This window comes from Chaetodon auriga, chromosome 21 (genome assembly GCF_051107435.1).
Source record: "Chaetodon auriga isolate fChaAug3 chromosome 21, fChaAug3.hap1, whole genome shotgun sequence".
In the NCBI taxonomy this organism is placed as follows: domain Eukaryota; kingdom Metazoa; phylum Chordata; class Actinopteri; order Chaetodontiformes; family Chaetodontidae; genus Chaetodon; species Chaetodon auriga.
In genome coordinates, this window is record NC_135094.1 from 22480420 (window position 1) to 22502940 (window position 22521).

Below are 22521 nucleotides of genomic sequence, written 5' to 3' on the forward strand. Positions count from 1 at the left end.
AACTGCAGTTTGTACCCCTGGGCTAGGGTGGACACCACCCAGGGGTCCGAGGTGTAAGCAGCCCAATAACTGAGCTGCTGCTGGGAAAAGCAGCCGACGACCGGCCCCGGAACTTCAGTTCCTGGCCCCCCGGCCTTTGGAGGCTCTGGGGGGGCGCCGGTTAACCTCCAAGGCCCGAGGTTGATTAGAAAGCTGACACTCAGGGGCCCGAACATCCAGAGCTGCCCGCCGAGCGGGCTGCTGCACTGGCCGTTGCACTGGCCGCTGAGGCCTCTGGAAGCTACCAAAACCGGCCTGTGGCTGAGAGCGGCGCTGTGCAGCTGCTGAAGAGCCTCTAGGTCGAGCAGGGGGAGGCACACTCCTGTGGAGACCTGAGAGCTGCTGTCTGGTCTGTCTGGCTTGGACCGTCCGCTCTAGTGCCTCTAAAGCGGCCGACCCAAACAACTCTCCCGGTTCTACCGGGACGCTCCGAAGGGTCCTTCTGCACGCCTCTGAGAGGGGCGACTGAGCCAGCCAAACCTGGCGGCGAGCCTGGACCAGGGTGGACATCACACGCCCTAGCTCCCTGGTCATAAGGGCGAAAGCCTGTAGGGACGCATCACTAAAATTATGAGTTGATGTGTCCTGTGTAGTCTCCTGAAGGCAGGCTGAGAGGGCGAGCATGAGGTGTGACATCGAGTTACCGATGCGACCCATGCGAGCCGCTGCATCATAGGCTTTGGAGAGCAAATCATCCGTGACACGACACTGGGGTGAAGGACACCTCGCGTTCAACCTCAGGGCCTCATCAGGAGAGACCACGAGTGCGGCCACCGTCGGCTCAACAGCTGGCATGCGGCCAAGGCCAAACTTGGCTGCATCCTGCATGGCTGCCAGTGTTCGGCCATCAGATGTTGCATGAGAAAGAGCCTTAGAGTCTCTCCAGCATGCATGCAACTCCTTCAGGTACTCCTCTGAAGGAGGCACAGTGAATGTGGCAGGGGCTGAACTGCGCCTGAAAAATGCGCTCGCCGGAGCCGGCTGGGCTTGCGGAGCGTCCAGTTGCAGGCGAGCCAAGGCCATGCGAATGATGGCCCCCATGGAGCTACCCTCTGAGCAGCCACCTGAACTCTGGGCCGAGGAACGAGAGCCCGCTTCTGAGGGATGGGAGACAGTGTCATGAGAGACAGCGTCTGTCCCATATTCCTCAAATTCAGTGGCCGAAGCTGCCGTTGAGAGGATGTCATCCTCTGGACGCGACAAGGCCACAGGAGGAGTGGACGCACACGCACTCCCCACACCAGTCCCCGTCTGGAGGGCTAAAAAGATGGACTTCATCTGATTAAGTTCTGCTGTCAGAAGGTCCACTCTGGAAGAAAGCTCACTCTCTTTAGCCTTCTTCTTGGCGGAAGCACCGTCAGTGGCCGGAGCCCGACGCTTTGGCCGGCTAGGTCGGGCTGGGGACAGCCTGTGAGCGTCAGTCAGGCCTTCTGGTGAGGGGACACCCACAAAAAGTCGTTCCACCTCAGCCAGTCTAGCAGCCCTCACTGCCCGGGGCATGAAGCTGCAGTTCATGCAGGGGTCCTCTGAAAGACCTTCCCTCAGATGCTCGAGGCCAAGACAAGAGGGGCAAAGGTCATGACCGTCCTCAGGCTGCAGAGGAGCCATACAGGCGGTACAAGAGTGGGAAGTTATCATAATGGCGCTCTCTTGCCACCAATTATGAAAACAATGTATGCCGAGAATGGGAGCCAATTAAGGAATGCTGTGACTATAAATAGGTCACACGTAAACGAGTCGTTCCACAAATAGACAGAATAGCACAAGCAGAGCACTGCTGCTAACTGTACAAAATAAAATGGCTCAAATGAGTTATGCTGCAGCCATAAAAAAAGCGTGGGTACGACCGCTCCAAATCAAGAAGGAACGCTGCAAGAGCACAAGGTGCAACCGCGTCCTTAACCAAACAATCGGATTAGCTCGAGCGGGAGCACTGCTGCTAACCGTAATAAGACAGAACGAACAAACCTATGCTGGGAGAGGGGGCGAAAACACAGCCGTCACCAGCAGGTCGCTGCTGCAAAGCTACCAGACAAAACAGGTCCAACCAAAGTTGCTGTTAAATAATAAAGTTAGCTTAAGCGGACACACTGTTGCTAACTGAAAAGATAACAGGGCACAACTAAGCTGGGAGAGGGAGCGAGAACACTGCCGTCACCAACAAAGTACAATATGCGCTGCGTAGCGGTACTTTACCAGTCGAGTCCAACCGTAGGTGAGGATGATCCGTAGAAAGGAGCGTCCGCGATGCCGGTGAGACAGCGCACACCGCCTCCCGGAGGGACAGCTTGCCGCAGCCCTTGGAGGGCGAGCACCTCGCAGCTCCGACCAGCAATGAGCGGTCACAAGGCTACCGGCGACAAGCTGCTAATAATTTACGTAACGGTGATAATTAGCTTCAAGCTAATGCTACGACCGTAGTATACCTGCGAAGCGAGAAGAAAAAAGGAACAGATCCTCTGACGACACCGGAAGTTATAGCCTGTCCGGGGTCGTCAGGGGGTCACTCACAGGTGACTTTGTTGGTATTACTTCTCGACCTGCGCATGCGCGAGATGGAGTCATTCAGTGCTTAAGGCACCGCCTCTGGCGGTCAGGAAGGATGAAATAGAACTGAACTTTCATAAGGGAAGTATTGAAAAAAGGTGTATTGTATTGAAAAAAGTTTCACAGTCTGCCATTTTGCACAATCCAATGCTTTGGGGATTAAGACCATGACAAGATATGTTTTCAGGTATTCATTCATGTATTTCTCAGCTGTGTGAATGACTACTTGGAATTGCATGATGGCTCCACCTCTGAAGCTGGCTTAATTTCCCGACTCTGTGGCAACACCCTGCCATCTACCCAACATTCAACAGGTTCCTCCATGCTGCTCAGGTTTCGTACTGACAGCAGCGTTACCCACAAAGGCTTCAAGGCAAAGTACTCCATAGGTAGGCCAATCAAAGTCATTACACACAATCTGAAGATGATCAGTCAAAAAGCAAAAAAGCTTGTCACTCAGTGTCAAATTCGAGCTTTCTTTTGTTAGTAAATATGGTACTTGAAACTGTCAGTGGCTGGTGTCACAGAAAGCATAAACTTTTCAAATCCTATACTGAAGGATTGACAACAGGTTTTAGATTGTACTCTTTATCTTCTTTTAAAACAGAAAAGCACTGAAAATGACTTTCAGCATTCATATCAGGATTGTAAAAAAAATAAAAATTAATCAAGAGAGCCAAACACGAATGGCCCTATTCTCATTTTGTGTCTTAAATTCCACTCAGGAACATGTGGAGGTACCTACATTGGTCAGAGGGGTGCAATCCACAGTCCTGGATTCCCAGGATCCAACTATCCTGACAGCTCCAGCTGTGAGTGGCACCTGGAGGTACCAACGGGGCACTACCTCACTCTCAACTATGGAAACATCAGCCTACAGACCACTCCAGAATGTTTTGCTGACTATGTGGAGATCAGAGAGTACAATGCCTCAGGTGACAATACAAGAGGATCAGAGTATACAATTAATTAAATTATATTTTAAAAATTCAACATGATTACCTGAGTTCTAAAGTTGCTTCACATATTTCTACTCAAAGATGTATCTGCAGAAGTTGAAAATGTGTCAATTTGAGTAAAAAATATAGTACTTATCTCAAAGCTATGTGATTCCTTGAGTACAAACCCAAGGAAAAAAGAGTGAAATAACAGAATAGCTGGATTTCCTTGTCAGTTTTGAAATAAGTTGTACACACACATACCATCTGTATGTGCTACTAACTCACTTACATCAGTGCAATTGGTATTAGATCTAAAAAAAAAAACAAAAAAAAAAACAAAAAAAAAACCTCCCCAAATGAAGTGAGACATTGAAATTCGGTCCACATTCAGGCTGAACACATCTTTGCCTAGAATTACATATGCAGATTGAAGTCAGTCAGTGTGTTAAGTACAATATTAAGTTGGCCCTGAGGGTCAAAACACAAAAATATTTCAGAAAACACAACAAAACATAATTGATCAGAAAACACATTTTCAGCGGCATGCTGGTTCTGTCCAATCACAAGCAAGTGTGGTCCTTTCTTTTCCACAATGCAAAATGTTACGTTTTGTGAAATGTTGTGTTTGTGAAATGTTGTTGTGCTTTGTGGAATGTTTTTGTATTTTGTGAAATGTTGTAGCAATGATGAGCACGAATATTGTCACCAGTCATACTGTACATCTATTATCCCAGCATAAGTTTATGCTCCTACTATATGATAATGAAATGAAAAAGAGATTAATTGAAGGAAGGCAAAAGCCACATTACTTGACACTGACATGATCAGACGACCAAGATGCAAATCATAAATCTACTATGAGATAAACTTCCTGTGTTGTACTGTGTGTAGGGCGGCTTCTGGGCCGACATTGTGGCAGTACACTTCCGGCTTCCATGGACACATCTGACAGTTTTGCTTATGTCAAATTTGTCAGTGACTCCAGCGAAAATGCAGCTGGCTTCAGTCTGATGTTTGAAGCCAGTGTTGAAGGTATGATCATTTTCATAAGATTATTAGGAAAGGATTGTTTGTTTAGGCATCAGAAACTATATGACAATTACATCATATTTACATATGCAATACACATGGTTGTGGGAGCATTGTCACCAGAGAGCTGAAGTCCTTGACGACTTTCCACTAGCTTTTTAAACTCATTACATTCTCTCTCTAAGGGTTTCGTCCATTGGCCTTTTTGAAAAATGTAATCGTGTGAGGTGTACTGTCCACATTCTATGATAAAATATCATTTACCATTGATAAAAGAATTTGAATCCTCCATGGTTTCAACATTTGAACAATTACTAATTTGTTATTATTCAAAAACTGCAGTTCCCATCAAGTTGTACTACACATCATCGTAACAGTTTATGTATATATCCACCCAAACTCTCATCTACTGTCATAAAAAGTGCCAGTCCTCCTTATATGTTCTCATAGCTCTCCACTTAACTGGCCTCAATAGGTCAAGCTACTGATCCACCATAGTGTTGGACTTCTTGGAAATAACATTTGTGAAGCCCACCAAAAACAGTATTACATGTTTAAAAATTTACCATCTCAGTGAACTACACCACATACTGCTGAATGACGTTCCAGAAATGGACTTTTAGTAATATGCATTATTACAAATGTCAGTGTAAATTTCAGTTGGTTCCAATTTTACTGTATTTCTCTATATTCGGTTACCACATTACCATACCATTTTAACCTGGTATGAACAGGGATCTGGAACTAGGTATGGATTTCTTGCCATAAGACACGTACTGTAAATGTTAATGCAGGTATAAATGCACATAGAGCACATTGCAGTCAGTATGCAAATGGTTCATTCAGACCACACCTGGAGGGGAAAGCTTACAAATGAACCCTTCCTCTGCAAAGGAAGCTCTCAAACATCCTCACTTACACACTGGCAAATCAATGCCCATTATTAACCCAGGCAATCTAATGTTGTCATTAATATGTTGAATCTTTGTGAAACATTATTATAATTTTTAGTTAATTTCTCTTTTTTATGTACAGCAAACACATTGTGGGTTTGAGTAGATCACCTCTTGATGGTAATTCATTTTGAACTGACTCATAAGTGCTCCACACTGCTCAGGGACTGTACAGATCAGCTTTGTGGGGTCATCCTGCACATCTTCAATGTGAGCCTCGGTTTGGAGAGACTTACAGTCCTGTGGAAAACCTCCTGTGTGGTTCTAGTCCCAACGCCCGTGCATCCCAGGGAGCAAAACCCCTTTAGGCTGGGAGACTGCCATCTGGCCATCAACTACCTCACCAACAGACCACAGTTTGTGAGGCTTTGCAACTGTGTGTCTGATGTGGTAGTCTGCAGCATGGGGGCTCTGCAGGGTACAGTGCTCTCTCCTTTACTCTTCACCCTGTACACATCAGACTTCAGACACAACACTGACAGCTGTCACCTCCAGAAGTTCTCTGATGATGCAGCCACCATTGGATGTGTATCACAGGGGAATGAACAGGACAGCTGCATCTGTCCTGGACTGCCCTCTGGACACCACTGAGGAGGTGGGTGAGAGAAGGATGTTAGCCAAGCTGACATCAATCATGGACAACCCATCCCACCTCCTACAAGAGATGGTGGGGGCCCTAAGCAGCACGTTCATCAGCAGACTGCTGCATCGACTCTGTATGAAGGAACGGTAGCAGGTCCTTCTTTTCAGCTGCAATCAGACTGTTCAACTCTAGAATTGTTTAATGTAGCACTGTGTTTACATACTTACTGTTTTGCACTGTCTTGCACTACTGTGTGATTTTACGTTTCAACACCTTGCCATTACATCATTGCAATATCTTGTGCAATATTACATAATATCTTTTTTGTATGTGTATATATAGTTGATAATTCATTTTCTATTTTGTATTTTATTCCCTTCTGTGTCTCCTTTTATATCCCTGACACTATTGCTGCTGCCTGTACACCCTAATTTCCTGGGGAATTGTCTATTTTTATCAAGTACAAATACCAACATGTCCACTGCAGTAATTATTTGCTGTTTTGCTCTGTTTCACACCTGACACACCTTCAGATTTTCATTGTTAGATAGACAAAATAAGCAACGTGAAAATTCTCTAGTAAATTGTGATGGGCATTTGTGTTTAATTTTGACATTTTGTGTAATAAAAACTAAATATTGATAAATTTAATAAAAAATTGCTTGTAAAATCAAAATTGAAATTGATTAGTTGCAGACTCTAAGCTCATATTCTAACTTATAACCTCATAACATATGTTGGTATTTTTTATATCAAACACATTTTTTTAATCCAAGTAAGCCAAATATGAAAGACCATAGCATGTCTATTTCATCTACATTGAATGACCCCACATTTGATCTTGTTAACATAAAAATGTTTATTTTACTTTAGAATAAATAATTAGAAAATGTTATTTCTCATGTTGTATGTAAAATAATTTTAAAAAAGTGTTACTTTTTCCTCTCTTCTTACTGCAGCATGTGGAGGAGAGCTAAATGCTCCCTCAGGAGCTATCTCCTCTCCCAATTACCCCAACTTGTACCCACACAGCCGGGTGTGTCGCTGGGACCTGATTGTGTCCCCAGGCCGCCGGGTAACACTCACCATCAAAGACCTACGACTGGAAGATTCTGGTACTTCATGTGCATTTGACTATGTTGATGTGAGTCCCTCTCCGCCAATATTTCAAACAAATTCTCATACCTAAATAACTAGACAGGTGTCGATGCTAATGACTCCCAAAAGGACATATCACCATTGGGTTGAGTACTTGCGACAGGCTATGACAATGAAGGTTCACGTTTATTGTGCAAGACATTCATCCTCATGTTGTTAACATTGTGAAATGGTTGCAGTTTAGTTAGGTGTAGGCACCAAAATGACTTAGGTTTAGGTTTAGGCAAAAAAAAAAAATTGGTCAAGTTTATATAACATAACTACTTAGTTAGGTTTCAGAAAAGATCATGGGTTAAAATAAGTGTTATTGTTACAGATGTGACATAACTTCGCAAAATCAAGTTGACTTTCAGTTTCACATGGGTCAGAAACTGTGGTCTACTTGTGGTCTACTGGGTGAAAGTACTCTGTTTGACATCCACCTCACCTTCCTTCCAATAAGGACTTTTGTGCTCTTTATACTACATCATCTGACTTCCTCCTTTGCTCCTATCATAATTGCTACTTATTACCTCATCCTCAGTACTCCCTCTGACTCCTGGCGAGTGCTGTTAGCTCATCCGCCTTATTTGCCAGCGACCTCATGTTGCCCACGATGAGAGAGGGGAGACACGGCTTATATCTCCTCTTCTCCATAAACCTCCGTTGTCTCGACCCAGCTCTTTTCCTCCGTTGTTTCAGTCCTCCCCTGCATCCTCTGTGTGTTTTCCTCCAGATTTCAGCGGCGATCTCTGATGTTCTGGCCGACAAGCCGGCCGGCCTCAGGACAATCAGCTGATCTCTGGAGTAAACAATGTGGACATAAAGTCACTGCGCATCAGTGCTGTGTCCCAGTGAGAGTAACAATTCTGAAGTGAAGAAAAAGACCAGAATTCTCTCAACCAACATGTTTAGAGAGGGCACAGCTTCAAAATGTCAGTCATAAAAATACACGCGGTATTGTAAAGAATAAAGCAAAAAAGTGTCGAAAACTAAGAAAACAAGCAGGAGTGACTGCAACAGGCTGCATGCACGGTTGGCACATGCACACTAATCTATGTAGGGTGTAGTTGAACAACATAAATTTAATTTGCATTCCTAATTCATTTAATTTTTTCATGATTTTCATACCACAAATGAATTCCATTCACCGGAAAATATTCTAATGGTAGCAGAAGGATTACCAGCAGATATCTCAAAACTTACTCATCATTGCATCTTAAGGTTTTGTACAAACCTCTTTGTGTAAGACCACACTCTATATCACTGTTTTACCTACATTGACATCATCATAGAGGACCTGATCCTGGCAATGTTGCTGCCTACCTACAGACCCTATCTACGCTTGTGTCTCCATGACAACCCCTGTCTCATCTAGGTCCTGAACGGGGTGTCGGTTGATGCCCCTCGCCTGCAGCGATTCTGTGGTACAGTACCAGCAGGCACCCAGGTGCACTCCTCCAGCAACACTATGACCATTGTATTCCACACTGACGCTTCTGTGTCCAATGGCGGCTTTATGGCTTCTTACTCCTCTGAGGAGCCTGCAGGTAATATTCTTCCTTGTACAAACTGAACTACTACACAATGTATAACATATTCAAGATAATCAAAATCAACAAAGTGCTGTATACTCAAACATACTTATTCTCTGTTATAAGTACTTAACCAAGTGTGTAAAGCAGAAAGTTGCACTTACAGATGCTAAGATTTTGTGACTATAAAGGAAGGATCATTACCAGATATTATTGACAAAACATCAGCTGGTTTGTGGCAACTATTATATAGAAATTCTCTTCCTTGCCCAAGACATTTTGCTGAGTACGTTTCATGTCGTACTGAGTCAATCAAGACTCTTGCCATGTTTTTCAGTTTTCACATTCCACGAGTGGTGCTGTGCTCAATATGGAGAATGATGATGGAGTAGTAGAATGTGAAAATGTAAATTATCAACTGGATACCTGTGGTGTCATTCAGTGGTTGAATGTCAGGAAAAGAGTATGTACTATGTATGGCACTTAGTAAAGTGTACAGCCACATAAACTTCTCTGTTTTTATGTAAAAAGTACTTGGCTAATAGACAGCAAACAGTGTAAACTGTCTAGATGGTACACACTGCTCAAAAAAATTAAGGGAATGCTTTAACAAATTATTCAAGTTGAAAATCTTTACTGATGTACATTGTACAGTTTGTTGAGAACAAAATGATGTGACAGCGGTCAGTGGAAGCCAAAATCATCAACCCATTAAGGGCAGGATTCAAAGTCACACTGAAAATCAAAGTAAAGAATTGAAATCACAGGCTGATCCAACTTGCATGAATTTCATCACGGCAAGTCATAATGTGACTCAGTAGTGAGTTTGGCTGGTCCCTGTGTGCCTGTATGCACTCCAGACAATGTCTGGGCCTGCTCCTGATGAGTTGATGGATGGTGTCCTGGGGGATCTTCTCCCAGACCTGGATCAGGGCATCAGTGAGCTCCTGGGCAACATGTGCTCAGTGTGAACTTGCTCTCATCTGTGAAGAGAACTTATGTACAGGCACCAGTGGTGGACCTGCCAATTCTGTTTTTCTGATTTTATGAATTAAAGTCTCCTCACTCACACTATTTATTAAACCAACCCAGAGTAACTGGCAAGGGTAGTGGCTCTGCTTTATTCCTTAAAGGTAAATACTCTTACCTTGCCTTCAGTGTTGGGCACTAGCTACACTAAAAGTAACAGCATTACTACTTTAATTACATTTCTTAATAGCATCAAATCGCTTTTCAGTAGCTCAGCTCTTTTATTGATCAAGTAGTGTGATAGTGTCCACACAAGCTATTTTTTCCCAAGCATTTCTGAAGCTCAAAGGCAGTGGAGCTTTCTGCTGCAGTCTGAAATAAAACTGCTAAGAGTCAGTAGGTGATGCCACCACCATACACAGATGAGGATATGTAGTTAACAGAAGCACTTCCATATGACAGTGACATCACATATCAATACTTGGGCTCATGCCTGCAGTGTCGCTGCTGCAGGGAAATACAGACAGACAAGCTAAAGTTTACTTGATGAGAACAAGACAAAGGTGACAAAGGATGACAACAACATAACTGATCCAGGAGTCAGGATTTTTACTCTTTTTCTACTGTGGTTTGAGTATAAATAAATATTGAGTTATTGATTTTTCCTGCAAATGTACCCAAGTCTAAATTAAGCATAGCCATGCAAGCACCAATGCACACACACACACACACACACACACACACACACACACATATGAATGCACACTCACAATGGATGAACATACAAACACTCTCGGGACCTGCATTTTGTCATTATGTGGAGCACATGCTTTTTTGTTTGATTTGTTGCCACACTGGACTTGGAGCAGTGAGAACAGACAGCACAGCTTATTGTTTAATTAACAATTGAACTGAACATTTTTTTTGCCTGCCTATCTGTTTGAATGACTGTTTTATTCATCACCGAGATCACACTGACTTGGAATGAAGGAATAAATAAAATAATGGAATGGAAAAAAAAAACATTTTGATGTAGTAAACTATTTTTGACATGTTGCTGTACCATAGCTTGTTACATTTCTCTGGGAGTAGCTTCAGTGAAGTGAAGCTTCATTTAATGTAGAGTAACTGGTAACTCACTACACTGCCTAAGTAGGTTGTCCAACGCTGTTTTGCTTTGGCCTATTCAACTCATATGAAGTGACCTCGCAAATACACTCAGCTCTGAGGTTATTACAGACACTTAATGCAGTCTAATACAACAGCCCTGCAATATGCACCCTCCCTTCATAATCGTTCAAATGTTAACTTTTTATCTTGACTTGTCACTTGACTAGAGAAGTGTTGATTCAATTTTATGGCAAGTAGTGGGGATGTATTTTGTGATGCTGATGAACTGTATTTTGTTATCTGCTTTTAATATTCACTCAGCCCCTATTGATATAGATATGGTCTTGTGTTCTTGTGAGTGTGTCTGTGTCTCTCATTGTGTTCCTTCATTTTCATGTTGCCTTTTGGCAGAGTGTGGTGGAGTCCTGAGCAACCCAGCTGGCGGGAACTTCACTTCCCCTGGGTACCTAATGTCCAACTACAGCAACAACCTCAACTGTGAGTGGCTGATCCACAACCCACAGCACATCAATTCCTCTATTGTGGTGCTGATAGAAGACCTGCACCTGGAAAACCACCAGACCTGTGAGTCAGACTACCTCCAGTTCCGCTTAGGTGAGTCCCACACAGAGAACACTGGCTCTAGGATGTAATGACGGAAATTACAATACTTCAGATCTGGGGTATCAATCATGGAGTAAAAAGGGGGGAAAGTATTCTGCAGTGACTGCTATATAACCCATAGTTTTCAGAGGAGGTGTTTTTGAAGTTAACAGCTGAGTTTTGACACTTACCATCCTCTTGGGACTCAGAAAACCTAAGCTTGGGTTACAATTGACAGGCTGAGAGACTTCAAATCAGATTTTTTTGGAACAATTGATGTAACTATCTCCTCCAAGACATGCCATTCCATTAACATAAGAAGTGATACATATAACTGACCCAACTAACCCAACATCTCCTGAAAAATGTGCTTTGACCTCATATTTTGTTTGGAGATGTTCCAAGCCAATCCAAAGGATTGGCAGTCAGGCTGATCCATGTTTATTTTAACAAATTTGTCTCTGCTGAAATAAAGGTCATTCAAGATCCAATCCTTTCTTTACTGCACTCTATGCCAGAGTCCTGCACGGGTCCAATTTTCGAAACCCGTGCCCGCCCCGCCCGTCAATCATCAGACCCGTGAACCGACCCGTTACCCGTGATTACATCAAATGTCAAACCAGCCCCGCCCCGCCCGTCAAAAAATGGACCCGTGTCCCGACCCGTTACCCGTGATTACATGCACTAAATAGCCTACAACAGACGGTCTCTCACTTAAAAAAAACGTTTTATTTTTTCAAGCCTGTTTTAACACAAGATGACAGCAGCCTTCATTAACGCTCTCAGCGAAGTCTTACAGTAGTAGACTGACTAGTCACACACAGACGCGCCACTATTTCATATTCACCGCTTGCTAACTTAGCTCGTATCTCCTTCTCCTCCATGCTGTTTTTGTCGTTATTTCTGCGCGCGCACGCGCTGCTGCCGGGGTGTGTATATGTACTGGAGGTCAGAGTGCGTGCTGCGCGGTGCGCAGCGTCTTCGCTGCGTCATGCTGCTTGAAACTAGTGATTTTCATGACACAATAAAATGTTACCCGCCCGCTTTTGGTTCCGTTCTGCCCGTGCCCGTACCCGTAAAATTATAAATGCATATTTTCCACCCGTTTGTACCCGTAAATTGCGGGTACCCGTCGGATATCCGCGGGTACCCGGCCCGTTGCAGGACTCTATGCATGAATGACAAAATTCAAATTCTCTTCAATGTCAACAGACTAACAGTCCATCATGTCATGAAGATTGTTGTTCATTCTGATGGTCTTTACAATTTTAGGAAAGTTTATTTGTTGTCCTCACAGTATCACAGCTCTCCCTATCCATAGCTCCCACACATTGGTTTTTATTAGCACTTACGGGTATATGGGATTTGAGATCAGATACATAAATAATTGAAGTTCATATCCTGTACTCTACTACACCATATTATCAAAATGAACAATTTTTGTATAATTTGCTGTCAATATTCATAATCACAGAGGATACATAATTGGTGGCGCTCTGATTCTAGCTCTGATTTTATTTAACTAAGGTGGAGCATGATATGTTGGAGATGAAGTCACATATTTGTCAACTGTTTCAGAACTGTCTCAGAATCAGTCCTAACTGACCAAAACCTCCAAAGTGATGTAGTTTTGGTCCTACTTTAAGGACCAGGAATAAAAGATTTTATTAACTTTCTTGACTTAGGAAATCACTTCTGTGATGATGTTCAGAAGACCACCAGAGGTGTCATAGTGTGTTAGAAGAGATATTCCAGGAGAGGAGAGATCTTTTTGACAAAAGAGAGTATGCTAAATTTTGAGACTGACTTTGTGTGAGATACAGAAAACACGACATGATCTCTCTCTGTCCTTACAATTTTTATTTATTTATTTATTTACTTACTTTTTTATATTGCAACAGGGGTGCTTCTGTCAGGACAGTTTCTGGAGTCAAATGAAAGATATTTCATATTAATTACAAGTAACATTTAATATAATGTCCATAATATATAATTTTCCATTTATTTTAATTAATAGTGGGCCTATAGTATTTGAGTGATATTGGTGCATATCATTGCTATGCGCACCCAGTGCAAGTTCACAACTACACAGGGGCTCGGTCAAAGGTCAGCTCACTAAGATTGAAATTAACTAGTTCACAGTCTTAGTTCTGACTTTTCAATTCGGAACTTAGTTCACGGTTCCAAAAAATGAACCAGCTCACATTAATTTCTTCCTGTTTTTTTTTTCTTTGCTTTTGCTTCTTGGTCTCATTGTTTGACTTTGTTTTCAGAGGCAGTGGGCACAATTTGCATAAAAAAGTGAGATTTTTTTTCGATGGAATCTGTAATGATTTGTTTCTAAAAATTCTAAATAAACTTCAAACAGTCATAGCTTTGTCTGAATTGCCAATTGCACAAGCCACATCAAAATTGCAAGTTTTTTTCACAAGAAAGCAAAATCGTTACCTGCCCTATTTTGCCTCCTCTAGAATTTGTTGCCTTTGTTGATTGAGTTGGTTCAGTTTAGTCATGAGGAGATTGGTTAAGGAAAGAATTTCAGGATAAGCCAATTAGAGGAAGATTAGGGTGGATCATGCGCTCCATACCAGGAACTGTAATAAAGTGTACATTCATTAGCTGCAGATCTGCATTCAGTTCACCAAAAACACGACGATGTTCAATGAACATGCTCTTTTAGCGTGTTCATGCACATCACTGCATGTGCATGCAGTATCTGTAATACTATGGGCTTTAGCTGTGCACTCACTCTGTGGTAACCAGAAGCTCTTTTATGAACAGTCATACCACGACAGACATGTCCCACCCCAGATTCTGAATAAAAAGAACACAGATGACTTAGCAGCCTTATGGTCTGTGTTATTAGATCGGTCTGACTGCCCATTATAACTAAACCAGTTACATCATGCCTCGTGGAGCCAGGCATTTTGGGCAACTTTTTCTTCTGACAAATGTGACCTACAGTGCACTGTCGAATAAGTTAACCACTATCAATAAAAGGTCAACTACCACAAAAGTCGGAAGATGTTGTAGGCAGTGATTTTCTTGAGGTCTGCGGCACTTAATCCAATCCCTGTGCTTCACAAAAAAACAACAACAAAAAGTTGGAAAATTTGTGAGAGCTTCCGTCCTCCACATTTGCATGGTATGGCTATGACTATGAATGGGGTTGTCTGTCCTGTGACAGACTGACAACATGCCCAGGGTGTGCAATACACCCTACGTTGATAAAACTTGATGAATTGACCAAACTTTCTACCCTCTCCCTCAGGTGACTCAGATGGGGAGCTGTTGGCCAAATTTTGTGGGCAGACCATCCCCAGAATTCCCATTGTGGTCTTTACCCCAGAGCTCTGGGTCCATTTCCAGACTGGCGCTTCCCTGAGAGACCTGGGCTTCAAGGCCAAATACATGTTCTCTGGTGAGACAGACACTGACAGCTTCATTAACTTCAAGTTCCATAGGGTATATTTAAATATGAGATTGACATTTGTTCAATCTAGCACTCATAATTTTAATGTCACAGCCCTTACATGGATCATTCTCTCTTTGCAGAATGTGGAGGCTGGCAGACAGGTGAGAGAGGGGTGTTATCCAGTCCTAACTACCCCAATATCTACCCCAGCCGTAGTCACTGTGCTTGGTTGCTAGAGGCTCCAGAGGGCCACACTATTAAAGTGAGTCAGCACTATGACCTGGTGCATTAACTTAATTTAATAAATTGAAGGAATTTACACTGTTATACTGTCTGCAGGGTTTTAACCATCATTTATTATATTTGCTTTTTTTTTTAAATTTTATTTTTATTTGGAAAGAACAAATGTGTACAATTATACACATCATACAAATACAGATAAAAGATTCTTTCCTTTTTTGTGGGCATTTTTTAACTCACTTCAACATCGCCTCTATTACCATTATTTTCTAATAGCTGGGCGGATAATTGCATATTACAGGAGAATCGTTCACTTGCGGATAAAAGCACCAAAATTGGCACACATAATCCTTAGGTGTTGCTCTTTTGAGAAAACCATCTGGCCAAATGAAAATTCAAGATGGCGGCCATTTTTCAAGATGGCCACCATTGACTATACAACAATATTGCATTTCGCCATAAAATCCCATAAACTTGTCCTATTTGAATGATCTTGGTGTCAAATCATACATACATTTATCACTATGCAGAATCCACATTTGGACCCATGGACATACTCACTGGCTTCCTTGTACCATATTTCAGTCCTGGAATCCTAATATTCTGCTAAATATGAGGTTTACATTATGTCCGACTGGGGTAAAATGATTGGTAGTCTATCTTAGTGTTCTTAGAGGTTTAGTGTGTGTGTGTGTGTGTCTGTCTGTCTGTCTGTCTGTCTGTCTGTCTGCCAAATTGTGTCTGAGTTAAAAAAAAATCCACACAAAAAAACACGCTTGACTTGTCTGCATTACATGTCACTTAATTAAATATTAAATCAAATAATTAAATATTTATATTATATATATATATATATATATATATATATATATATATATATATATATATATATAAAGAAATATTAAAAATTAAATTATTAGACAACACTCGCACACAGACTTGCCTGTCGGTCTGTTCATTATCATTATCATACTGTGATACCTTGATCCAGAACCACCTATATTCAAGACTGATTGGAGCAAGTGTTGTCTTTGCCAAGAGAAGAATAGTAAAGAGCTCTCATCGCCACATGCGCGACAATCACAACAACATGATGGCTACACTATGATTGCAACTAATATTCCGCTCTTTCACGCGATGAATGCGATGCCTATTAAACTGGATCCAGCCAGACTTGATGATGGTGGTGGCATTGAAGAAAGTCTGAGGAGGAACAAGGCGCAGTATCACGAAAGTTGTCGCATTATGTTCAACACAAAACTGGAGAGAGTGAGAATCACAAAACGAAAAGCAGAGAGTGCTCAGCCAGTGGTATGCCAGACCAAGCTGAGTAGAACCAGCATTAAAAGCCAAACATGTTTCATATGTGATAAAGAAGCCACATCCTCTGAACTTAGCAAAGCTATGACGATGAATCTCAATAAGAGAGTTAATGAATGTGCCCAAACTCTAAATGATGGGAAACTTCTTGCAAGGCTCAGTGGAGGAGATGTCATTGCACAGGAGCTCCAATACCATGCTGCATGTTTGGCAGACCTGTACAATAGAGAGAGGTCGTACCTCAGAGCCACCAAGAGACTGGAAAAGGAACATGCAAATGAAGATGATGCCCACCCACAGGCATTCTCAGAGCTAGTCACATATCTAGTGGAGACCACCAGATCTGGTGAGGGTCCTTCAGTCTTCCGACTTGCAGACTTAGTTCACCTGTACGCCCAGCGCCTGGAACAGCTGGGTGTTGATGCACCTTCTGTCAACTCCACAAGACTGAAGGAAAAATTGCTGTCAGAAATACCTGAGTTGGAGGCTCACAAGCAGGGAAGGGATGTTCTTCTGGCTTTCCAGAAAGATGTAGGCTTTGCTTTGTCAGAAGCCTCTGATTATTATAGTGAAGCTATTATCCTTAGCAAAGCAGCTAACATCTTGCGAAGACATATGCTGGACCACAAGTCCACATTTGATGGAACCTTCCATAAAGGGTGCATAGAGGAGGCCATTCCACTTACACTTCTTCAGTTTGTGGCCATGCTTGAACACGGAGCAGATATAAAATCTCAGCTGAGGTTTGGTGCATCAAAGTCAGATCAAGCAGTTGCTCAGCTACTTCAGTACAACTGCTACGCGAGATACAAAGAAGGAGCTGCAACTCACCGGCACTCCAAAAACAGAGAGACCCCATTCCCTGTTTACATGGGGATGGCTATCTATGCAAAGACCAGAAAGCGAAAGTTGGTGGAAATGCTTAACGAGTATGGTATCAGCATTTCATACGACAGGGTACTAGAGATATCTGCACAGCTGGGAGATGCAACAGTCAATAAGTATGTGGAGGATGGGGTGGTCTGTCCACCAGTTCTGCGAAAAGGGCTGTTCACAACATCAGCAATGGACAACATAGACCACAACCCCACTGCAACGACAGCGACTACTTCTTTTCATGGAACCAGCGTCTCTGTTTTCCAACACCCAACCAAGGAAGACAAAGGTGAAGAGCGTGGACAGCTGAAATTCAGAGAGGGGAAAGTGAAGACAGTTCCCGAACTTCCAGACTCCTTCACAAATGTTCGGCCCGCCTTCTTCACCAAGAAGAAACCTTCTCCTCCCCAGAGTGGTGTGACACCCCCAGACACCAGTCTGCTTAAGCCACATTTGGCGATGGAGTATGAGTGGCTGGAGAAAGTCAGTATGACAGATGGGCCAGTGGAGGTGACTTGGTCAGCCCACCATGCTTCACAGAAGAGAGGGAAGCCATTTGAGGTCAGCATAACATCACTTTTGCCTCTGCTGCGAGATCAGGCCCACTCGGTTGCTACAGTGAAGCATGTGATGGACAAGGTCAAGGAGATAGTGGCATTACTGAACCCCGGCCAGGTGCCAGTGATTGCTGCTGATCAGCCGATATATGCAGTAGCCAAGCAGGTCCAGTGGCACTGGCCTGAACTCTATGGAGAAGACAAGTTCGTCATAATGTTCGGAGGCTTGCATATAGAGATGGCAGCACTGAAGTCCATTGGAACTCTACTCCAGGACAGTGGTTGGATTGGAGCCCTCTTGGAGGCAGGGATAACATCTCCTGGGACAGCAGATTCCTTTTTGACAGCTTTGAACATCACCAAGACACGACGGATGCACCAGATAACAGCATGCAGTCTGTACAAACTTCTGAAGGAAGCCTACACGGACAACTTGAAAGAGACAGATGGACAGCCCGAAGAGGTGCCTTGCTTTGAAGCTTGGTGTGAGAAGCGCAAACAAGAAAGCCCACAGTTTCATTTCTGGTATATGGTGCTGTCAATGGAACTGGTGATCCTCTTATTGATCCGATCATTCAGAGAAGCCAACTTCTTCCTGTACTGTCAGACACTGGCTGAGCTGATACCGTATTTCTTTGCGAACAACAACGTTAATTATGCACGGTGGCTTTCGATCCACTACAGAGATATGGTAACCCTGGAACAGAAGCATCCTCAACTGGCTCAGGAGTTTCAGAGTGGAAACTTTGTTGTACATAAATCAAGCAGACAGTTCTCAGCAATGGCTATTGACCAAGCTCACGAGCAGGCCAATGCTGTCATCAAGGCAGACGGGGGTGCGATTGGCGTGACTGAAGACCCATCAGCACTGAGAAGATGGATGATAGTTGGTCCTGAAGTCAGCCACTTGGTTTCAATGTATGAGGCAGCATGTGGGACCAAAGAGGGTACTAAACACACCAGCCATCTTGAGGAGACAGAACGAGAACAAAGAGGGTTCCTTGAGAAAGTAGAAAAGCTCTCACACTCAATGAAAGATATGGGCAATCCTTTCCAGGAGGAGAGTCGGGACCTTCTGTCACTTGATACAAAGGATATTGCTCATCCCACTGCCGCCGAGCTGATTGGCACACACCTTGACAAAGGCAAGGTCCGTTTCCAGAAGTTTATGAAGGGGCTGGAGGGGAAAGAAGAATCCACCTTCTATGAACCAATTAAGAAGAATAGGGTTGACTTCTTCCGACAGGTACCAGCCAGTGTTGATTCTTCAAAGCAAAAAGTGCTGAAGGAAGACTGCCAACTGTTCTCCAAGCTGTTCATATCATGCCAGAGCAGAGAATGTGACTTGAAGGAGTTCTTCCGTCATGAGAACTAGTCCCATCCTGCTGCCCTCAGTGATGGTGGAAAGCTCCAGGCATGTCAGAACTCCCACCTCACTACCATTCCTGAGAGCCAAGTTACAATTCCTGAGGCAGAGCCATACGCCGACACCATCATCATTGATGGTGCAGCGTTGGTGAACAGTCTGCCCCCAAGGAGTTCAAAGACGTTCGAAGAGTATGCAATGCTCGATGTACTTCCTACAATAAAAGCATACTCTACCAAGTACAAGAGAACAGACATTGTGTTTGATGTTTACCGGCCATCTAGTCTGAAAGCTGAAACTAGATCAAAGCGAGGACATGGGGTGAGACGCAGGGTGACAGGTTTGGGCAAAATTCCCTCAAAATGGCAAAACTTTCTGAGAGAAAATGACAACAAAGCCGAGCTGTTCAACTTTCTGGCTGATCAGATAGCATGTGTGGCCTCACCAAATGTGGTGATTGTGACCAAGGAAAAAGATGCTATCAGCAACAGCACTATCAATCTGGCTGGGGTGGCACCATGCAGTCATGAAGAAGCTGACACCCGGATCTTTGTGCATGCCAGGCATGCCACAGAAGCAGGCAGCAAGGTCATCACGGTCAAAGCCAACGACACAGATGTTGTTGTCATTGCAGTCAGTGTTCTGGAGGCACTTCAGGAGCTCGGTCTGCAGCAGTTGTGGGTTGCCTTTGGCCAAAGACAGAACCTGAAGTGGATTCCTGTTCATGACCTCTGTTGTACTCTTGCAGAAAAGAGCAAAGGGATGCTCTTCTTCCATGCATTCACAGGCTGCGATATTGTTTCAGCATTCCGTGGCAAAGGGAAAAAGTCTGCTTGGCAAACCTGGAATGTTTGTGATGAGGCTTCCAGTGTCTTCAGCAAACTCAGCCATTACCCACCTGTACTGGACGATGAAGACCTGAAAACCCTGGAGAAGTTTGTGGTCATGATGTACGACAGATCCAGCACAGCTGAAGGTGTCAACAATGCGAGGTTGGACATGTTTGCTCGGAAGCAGAGGCCATACGAAGCCATTCCTCCAACCCGATCAGCACTGAAGCAACATGTCATGCGTGCGTCCTACCAAGCAGGCTGCATCTGGAGTCAGTCAACAGTATGTCAACCAGAAACGCAGACTCCTGCCAACTGGGGCTGGACCAAGAAAGGAGATCTGTGGCAGATTGTTTGGACAGAGCTCCCACCAATTGCAGAGAGTTGCCAGCAGCTGACCAAGTGTGGATGCAAGTTGGAATGCTGCGGTCGATGCAAATGCTACTGCTTTTGTCTGACCTGCACGGCACTGTGCAGCTGCACGTGTGAGGTTTAAAAGCGCTGTAGTATAGGCCTACTCATCCAAACAGCCCACATGTAAAAAAAAAAAAAAAAAGAAAAAAAGAAAAAGAAAGAAAAAGAAAAAGACAAAAACAACCCTGCCTCGGCGGGATCATCACCTTATTGTGGTGGGGCAGTTTGTGTGTCTCCATGACCCCTAGTCGGCTGGAGTATTGTACTCCTGGCAGGGTCACCCACGCCGAACAGCTCGAAGGGTAGAGACCAGACAAAGAGTGATCCCATGTGATACCATGCATTTTAGGCGAGGACACACCCCCTCACTGCATCCCCCCCCACCCCACACACACACTAAACCTTTAACAACACTAAGATAGACTACCAACCATTGTACTCGAGTGGGACATAATGTAAACCTCATATTTAGCAGAATATTAGAATTCCGGGACTGAAATATGGTACAAGGAAGCCACTGAGTAAGTCCATGGGTCCAAATTTGGATTCTACATAGTGAAAAATGTATAATTTGACACCAAGATCATTCAAATAGGACAAGTTTATAGGATTTTATTGCGGAATGCAATATTACTGTATTTTCAATGGTGGCCATCTTGAAAAATGGCCGCCATCTTGAATTTTCATTTGGCCAGATGGTTTTATCAAAAGAGCAACATCTAAGGAGTATGTGTGCCAATTTTGGTGCTTCTATCCGCAAGTGAACGATTATTACAGTTATCTGCCCAGCTATAACTTCTTTCCCCCCCAAAAAACTTTAAGCCAGTTCCCTTCACTCATCAGCCCATATATACAAAAACCACTAGTAACAGAAAACCATGAACTGAGAGCCAGAACATAGAAAATCTGACACTCCAAACTATTTACAATAACGGGGAGCCTACAGTAAGGAAGGAGAAAAATGCCTTATACTTTAGAAAAAATGTAAACCATTCAGAGAAGTCATAAAAAATCTGCTCTCATTGGGGTAATATAATTGATCCATTTATTCCAAATACAATAGAATTTGCCTTTTCTTATATTTAGTATGTAGGTTAACTTTTCCATTTTAAAGATTTCAAGAATAATGTCAATCCAACCATGCAAAGAAGGTGGAGCTGAAGTTAGCCACTTTTTAGTAATATTTTTCTTGCTTGCCATCAGAAGGGCCTGCAACAGTTTTTTTTATCACTTCTCTGTTCCAAATTATTAATATGTCCCAAATAAATACTTTCAAAAATAAATGGTATATCAATTCCAAATACAGAGTTTAAAGTCTTATGAACCTCTTTCCAATATGTATTCAGTTTAGGACAGGCCCAAAATATATGGTAATGGTTAGCTTCCTCTGAGCCACACTGTCTCCAGCATGTTGGCGTATTTGCATATTTACCCTGTACAGGGGTCTTGAAGTATCTTACGACATTTTTCCAATAATGCTCTCGCCAAAATAAGGAGCTAGTTGATGACCACTGAAATGTCCAAATTTCTCCCCAGTGTTCCTCAGAAATAGCAATAGCTGCCTCCTTTTCCCATTTCTGTTTTATATACAGTGTTTTACATTTGTCCGTAGTAAAAAGAGCATTATGTATTCTGGAAATCATTTTTCGGGTCAATAAACTGTGCGCTGATTCCAGTATTTTATAAAATGCTATGAGGTTTTGCATTTTGAGGTAAAGCTGTGTCTTACTTGAAGATATCTGTAAAAATCGTTTTTTCCCAAGTCATATTGGTTCTGAAGACCCTGGAAACTGAGAAAGACATTATTTTTGGTAAATGACAAGTATGTTGTAAGGCCCTTTTCTATCCACGATTTAAAAGTGTAATCTCTTCTGTTAGGAGGGAAATCAGAATCAAATGCACACCATCTAAATAAATTTACCATCTTCTGAGTTTTTGTTAAATCAATCACCTTATTCCAAATTTTTAATGTAAAATGAACCCAACAGTTTCCAGGCTCTCCCATTTGTGACAGCAGAGTTCTGTCACCTATCACAGCTTGCAAGGGGAATTTAGTT

At 43.1% G+C, this 22521-nt stretch overlaps 1 protein-coding gene across 1 annotated transcript in view; it reads left to right on the top strand.

The window, feature by feature from the left end:
• Window positions 1-22521, top strand: part of cubn (cubilin (intrinsic factor-cobalamin receptor)) — a 220026-nt gene that overhangs the window by 139807 nt on the left and 57698 nt on the right. Inside the window, exons 45-52 of the mRNA XM_076721417.1 lie at window positions 2797-2975; window positions 3312-3521; window positions 4419-4559; window positions 7052-7236; window positions 8608-8779; window positions 11255-11458; window positions 14718-14867; window positions 15002-15123. Of these exons, the coding sequence (XP_076577532.1) occupies window positions 2797-2975; window positions 3312-3521; window positions 4419-4559; window positions 7052-7236; window positions 8608-8779; window positions 11255-11458; window positions 14718-14867; window positions 15002-15123 (1363 nt within the window). The remainder of the gene's footprint in view (window positions 1-2796; window positions 2976-3311; window positions 3522-4418; window positions 4560-7051; window positions 7237-8607; window positions 8780-11254; window positions 11459-14717; window positions 14868-15001; window positions 15124-22521) is intronic.